Source organism: Natator depressus, chromosome 6 (assembly GCF_965152275.1).
Source record: "Natator depressus isolate rNatDep1 chromosome 6, rNatDep2.hap1, whole genome shotgun sequence".
NCBI classification, from domain to species: Eukaryota; Metazoa; Chordata; order Testudines; family Cheloniidae; genus Natator; species Natator depressus.
In genome coordinates, this window is record NC_134239.1 from 120,809,126 (window position 1) to 120,815,787 (window position 6,662).

General features: G+C 45.2%; 1 protein-coding gene across 3 annotated transcripts in view; it reads left to right on the plus strand.

Moving 5' to 3' along the window:
* SLC35F4 (solute carrier family 35 member F4) overlaps positions 1–6,012 on the plus strand; it is a 182,093-nt gene extending 176,081 nt beyond the window's left edge. For all 3 annotated transcript variants that reach the window (XM_074956440.1, XM_074956441.1, XM_074956442.1), the window contains 2 exons: positions 2,115–2,204; positions 5,594–6,012. In XM_074956440.1, coding sequence (XP_074812541.1) covers positions 2,115–2,204; positions 5,594–5,835 — 332 coding nt within the window. In that variant the 3' untranslated portion in view covers positions 5,836–6,012. The remainder of the gene's footprint in view (positions 1–2,114; positions 2,205–5,593) is intronic.
* Positions 6,013–6,662: the final 650 nt, after the last annotated feature.

Here is a 6,662-nt window from a genome sequence, read left to right on the forward strand (position 1 = left end):
GCTGCTCTAGTAATTCTGTCCCTTTTTACGTTCACATTTTTACAGTAGTGCTTCCGCTGCCCCATTGTCTTACATACAACTGGCTTATTTTCCAATAAACTTGATGTAGCTGCTTGTATTTAGTTAGTCATCCAAATGTTAGTTCTTGGAGCGCTGTCCATTGATCATTTGTTGTGTTGTGCTCGTAGTCAGAGGCCGACGAAACCAGGGCTTCTTTATGCTGAATGCTGCAATAGCTTGTGCTCCACTTTGGTGCAAATGAAAGCTGCACGGCCTTTAACGCCCCTGCTCCATTTGCGAAGTTTCCTCTTTCAAAGAACTGTTGGCAGTGCTCCTCAGTCTGTGAAGAGAACCATTGAAATTGACCCAGGTCTGCTTTACACTCAGTTTCCTTTGCTAATAATGAAAGCATCCATCTGTTTGGAACCGAACAGATTTTTTTTGATCTCAGCCATAAGTACACTAAATGGAAACGCTTTTGGGAAAACGATTGTTCATGCCGAGATGGGTTTCCCAGCCACTCAGAGACTGAATCAGAAGGGATGGCAGAGGTGTTGAGAGATTAGACTCTCTTCCACTTGCTGCCCTAGACCTAATTACATTCACTCTACCAGTGTCTAAGAGCACCAAGGTAGGTGTAATTTATCATCCAGGGAGCTGGTTGAATACGGATATTAAAGAGCAGCTGCTGCACACAGCAGGCAGAAAGCGAGCATAAAATCCTCAGTGTTGCTAGCTCTGTGCCATGCCCCTTCCTGATAACACCAGGGTAGGAGCAGGTGGTGTGGCCATGGAGAAGCGCGGCCTGGCGGGGGTGCAAGGTGCTATTGCAGAAAACACTCCCTCACTGATAGAATGGCCCCTTGGGAGCTGTTTGCAGCCAGTGCAATTTGCAGCAGCAGCCCTGAGGCCGCTCTAAGTTGTACTGCAGCCAAACTCTCTACTACCCAGCTCCAGAACTTGGGGATGGAGGCATAGTTTGGCTGCACCTGAGGGTGCAGAAACCTAGCTGAGCTCAGGGGGAATCTAACTTAGCTGCATTCAGAGGTGATGTCTATCTGAGTGGTGGTGGTAGCAGCAGTGCATAATAGAAATAATGCTGCTCCAAGGGGATTGAGGCTCAAGAAGTTGCAAAACTGAGGGGAAGCAGGAAAGGGAAACAGGAAAGGGAAAACAGAATAACTGATGAGCCTGTATCAACCCAGTACCCCCACGGATGCTGGGTCATACAATATAGTGCAGTACATATATATATATATATATATATATATAGTGCCCTGTCCTTCAACTGCCTTCACTTTAAAACCCCTTTAAAAGGATGGGGGATTTCAGTGATGCTCTAATAGCTTATAATCTTTCACTTGGCTAGGCCTCCTCATGCTGCAACATCCATTTAGTAGCCATGGCCCTACTTGTAAGGGATTGTGCATCCAAAAGAACACCTCCCCTCTGGTTCCTGCACTTCTTAAAGCCCGTGAAAGGGAATTCAGAGTCCTCTCCAGTTACGCTGCCGCTCTCATCTCATCCACTGGCCACTTCCCCGTGAACTACAGAGTAGATGACTCCCTTCTTTTTTCAGTGGCTGAAGAAAAAGGACAGGGCTGGCTACCCTTCAAAACTGGTAGGCACATGTGCTTCTTGCTGCCATGCTCCTTTCATGGATTGTGTAGCCAGAGGCAGCACCTCCTTAGCTGGTGAAATGCTACCCCCCGCTCCATTCCTGGCCTGTTGAGACAGCAGAATTCCACCCTAACCCAAGAGGGACTAGCCTGTTTGAGAACAGTCCAGGTTTCTTTTGTGGGTAGGGTGTAAAGCACTTCTTGAAGACACCCATTGCTCCTCGGAGCCTGGCTGCAGCTTCAGCTGAAGCTTCAAAACAGGACAGTGGCCCATTTTGAATGAGCAGTTTTTTTTAAATACGAACTTACAGCCAACCCTTCTCTCCTTCCCCATGCAAAACTTACATTCACATTCTGCTCGTGACACATGCAGGATCAGGCCCTTGATGGGCAAGAACTTATTAGAGTGCCTAATGTAATTTAAAAGTTGAGAAAGTCTGTTTGTGATTATTTTATTACTTCCAGCATCTCATGTATCATTCTCTGTCTTTACAGCTTTTAACATATTGGTAAATGTTGGAGTTGTGCTGACATACCCCATCCTAATTTCTATCGGGACAGTGCTCAGTGTTCCTGGAAATGCAGGTACAAATAATGCAATTAATGAATAAAAATCATAGAACAAATGTACTAACATTTGAAGTAATTTTTAAGGGCAAATTACGTTGCCATATTTCTTCGGAAAGATTTACTAATGTAACGCTTCTGCCAGGTGGAGCCAGCAGCAACCAGGGTCGGGTTCAATATCTAAGGGTTCCTTTCCATCAATACAATACAGAACTGGCTCGAGCCCCCACCCAATAACATGGGAAATTGACACATCCCCCCGGGGTGCCTCTGAGAGGCAATACTTCCCCACTCGCAAGCTTAGAGTCTGAATGTAGAAAAGAAACTTTTAATAAAAGGAGGGAAGTAACGTGGTGTTAATTTGGGAAAACACCACAACTAGGGTTCATAAACATAAACCATGAGTAAAAGACCCACCCCCAAGTAGGTTGGTCAGTGTCCTTGTCCCCTCAGGTTCTTAAATCCAGCCACCCAAAAGTCCCTTTCACGTGCCCAACCCTTCTCTGCACCCCACTCACAGTCACTGTCCTTGGTCAGTGCAGACCCAGAGTTCAGAGGTGCATCTGCAGAGTTCACTTCCCCTCTGACTGAAGGGGTGGTAAAGAGGCACCTTACTCTCTCCACTGCTCAGGCACTCACTGGTTGCTCCTGCTGGCCGCCTGATGGCTGCTCTCACCGGGCCTCTCTGCCGGTCACCTGCTCACTGCTCTCGTCTCGCCTCTCAACCAGCCGCCCTGCTGGCCGCTTGTCGCACCTCTCTGCTGCCGCCCTGCTGGCCACTTGTTGCACCTCTCCAGCCACTCGTTCACCAGCTGACTGTCAGTCACCTTCTGCTGCCCCTTGCTGTGACCTCTGCCCATCAGTCTCTTAGTGATTGTAGCTCTGTGCAGGCTGGCCAGAAAACAGTCCTGCCACAAGTGATTGCAGCTCTCAGTGATTTCAGCTCTGGGCAGAAGCACAGTCCTGCCACAAGTGGTTGCAGCTCTCATTGAAAAAAGAAAAGGAGGACTTGTGACACCTTAGAGACTAACAAATTTATTAGAGCATAAGCTTTCGTGAGCTACAGCTCACTTCATCGGATGCATACTGATGAAGTGAGCTGTAGCTCATGAAAGCTTATGCTCTAATAAATTTGTTAGTCTCTAAGGTGCCACAAGTCCTCCTTTTCTTTTTACGGATACAGACTAACACGGCTGCTACTCTGAAACAGCTCTCACTGAGCAATTTACAATAACAAAAAAGGCTCCTAATGAAGCCTATTTAGCTCTATTCTTTGAATAGTCAGGAGGAACAGGTTGAACCAGTCTTAAAGAGGACCCTTGTTGAGGGTGTGCAGCCTCCTGGCTGGGAGATCTGCCGGTTCCCCCCCCCCCACTTTCACAGGTCTCTGACATCCTTTGGGACAGGTTAAGCACAGTGCTGCTTTTCTGTATTCCCACAATAATTACAACATTGGTAACCATATTTCACTACCCCTGCATTTAGAACTAGGGTGATTTCTACCCAACCCCAGCCAAAGTTGATCACTTTGACACTGCTGTATGTGCTAAATATGTAAGCAAAGCAGGAGCAAACTGTATTTACATAAACACACCCAAGTCTCTCCCCCTCCCAGCTAGCTGTCAGGGAAGCATTCATTCAGACCCTGCTTACACTAACTTAGCTCACATTTTAAATAAACATGAAGCTGCCAACACTAGAGATGTGCAAGAGGTTTAGATTTTGCAAGTGCAATTTTTCACTGGGAAATTAAAAGTCAATATATGATTTTCTAGTACAGTAACTCCTCACTTAACGTTGTAGTTATGTTCCTGAAAAATACTACTTTAAGTGAAACAATGTTAAGCAAATCCAATTTCCCCATAAGAATTAATGTAAGGGGGGGGGGAGAGGGTTAGGTTCCAGGGAATTTTTTTTCTCCAGACAAAAGACTATATTTTATACACACACATATACATACATATTATACATACACACACACACACACACACACACACACATATATATAGTATATATATACATACACACACATATATATACAATATATATGTACACACACACATATACATACATATTATACATATATATATATATACAATATAGGTTTTAAACAAACAGTTTAATACTGTACACAGCAATGATGATTGTGAAGCTTGGTTGAGGTGGTGGAGTCAGAGGGTAGGATATTTCCCAGGGAATGCCTTACTGCTAAATGATGAACTGGCACTCGACTGAGCCCTCAAGGGTTAACACATTGTTTTAATGTAGACTCACTCTACAAGGCAGCACGGATGGAGAGAGGGGAGACAGCATGACACAGAGAGACAAACACACACACTCTGTGTATGAGAGAGAGAGAGACGCGCATTGCCCCTTTAAGTACACTGACTCCACGCTAAGTACGTTGCCTTTTTAAGTAGATCAGCAAGTTGAGACAGCCGCTGCTGCCAGCAAGCTCCCTCCGTCCTGAGCCCTGTCGTGTCCCCCACACCCTGCCTGCTCTGTGGAGATCGGGTAAAGGAGCGTAATGTGGGGGGCAGGAGCAGAGGGGAGGAGGACACACTGACATTAGCACCCTTCTTCCCCCACCCTGCACAGCAAGCAGGAGGCTCCTGGGAGCAGCTCCAAGGCAGATGGCAGGAGCAGCACGTGGCAGTGGGGGGAGGGACAGCTGAACTGCCCGGCTATTGATAGCTCGCTGGGTGGCTGCCTCACAGGGAATTGAGGGGAGCGGGGAGCTGATACGGGGGCCGCCGGCCCACCTTGGTTCCAAGCCCACCAGCTAGCTCCAACAGGCTGCTCTTTCTGCAAGCAGTGGACAAAGCAGGCGGCTGCCAAACAACGTTATAAGGGAGCACTGTGCAACTTTAAACGAGCATGTTCTCTAATTGATCAGCAACGAAACGACGTTAACCGGGACGACATTAAGTGAGGAGTGACTGTCCATGTAACTCCCATAACAACCTACGGGCTTGATTGTGCACCTGGGTGGGCTATCTGTTGCCGTGGTCTGGGACAGGGCAGGGGTGGAGAGTGGGTGGAGCTTTGACTCCACCTCCCCAGCATGCTGGCCAGCATAGCTGCGCCAGTGTAGATGGAGAAGTAATCTGTGCCAGGTATAGGGCTAGCAAAGATTACTTCCTCCTTGCTGCATGGAGAAAGTAACCAAGGACCAGACTGTAACTCTCTGACTTTTACTCAAGGCTTGTGTGAATTTTACAATCTAGCCTTAATATTGAATGACTTACGGTACACATTACTATTAAAACAGAAGGCATGGAGGAAAAGTGAGGCTTTCCAATAAAACTCACTGTTAAAGTTATAGGAAACATACAAGACTTGTTTCGACGAAGCCATACCAAGCAGAATGACAGTATTTGATTTCACTGTCTTTTCCCCCATTGTAGCTGTGGATCTCCTAAAACACGAGGTGATCTTCAGTGTAGTAAGGTTGGGTGCCACAATCATCATCTGCACTGGATTTTTGCTAATGCTGCTGCCCGAAGAATGGGATGAAATCACCCTGCGATTCATCAACAGCTTAAAGGAAAAGAAAAGTGAAGACCACGCAGAAGATATCACAGACTCCAGTGTGCATACAAGGAGCAGAAGCAGAGCCAACGGGACAGTGTCTATACCACTGGCTTAAAGCTGGCGAACATTAATTGCACGTGAATGTATATTCTGTGAATATAATTTAATTTTCTCACTACTTGTATGCTAAAATGACAGTATTACTCTGAACTGGGGATGAATTATAAAATAAATGATAAACACATCAATAATAAATGTTTACATTTATACACTTACAAAGGAACAGGTGTAAATAACCACAATAAATTCTTTTGTAATGAAACGTTAATCTGCATTCTATTTAGTTGCCTTTTTATAAAAAAATCAAATCCACTGTGCAACTTCACAGCTGTGCTTCTGTTAGCAAAAAGGGGAGTGGGTGAAGTCTTCAAAGGCCTGATTTGTATGTTTGTTTAGTTCCAGCCTGCATCTATATCAAAAGTTAAACATTCATGTTCTTTCCAACTTTAATGATTTGACATTTGTACAAGGTGGTACCGAAAAGGCAGTGGACTCATTTTAAAACACCCAATCAAGAATCCTGGAACCCTAAAATATGAAGGGAACTGAGGTCTCACATTAAAGTTTCGAATTTTTATTAAAACATACAAATATATTCTCAAGGATATAAATTCACCTGTGAAATTCTATTCCAGTGCTGCTAAATATGCAGAGGAAGCTAGCTGAGCAAAATCTGGAAATACAACAGTGTCATTTCTTAGCTCACAATTAAATGTGATCACACTGAATAATACCTTGCTCCATGAGTACTCCCACTGTCTTCAGTGGGGCTGCTTGGTCAGTCAGGCACTACTCATGAGTAAGGGCGAGAAGATCTTGTCCCAAATGCTAAAATCATTCATTAAAGGTATGACTTCCTCAGCTAAAAGCAAAGTTCAGAGT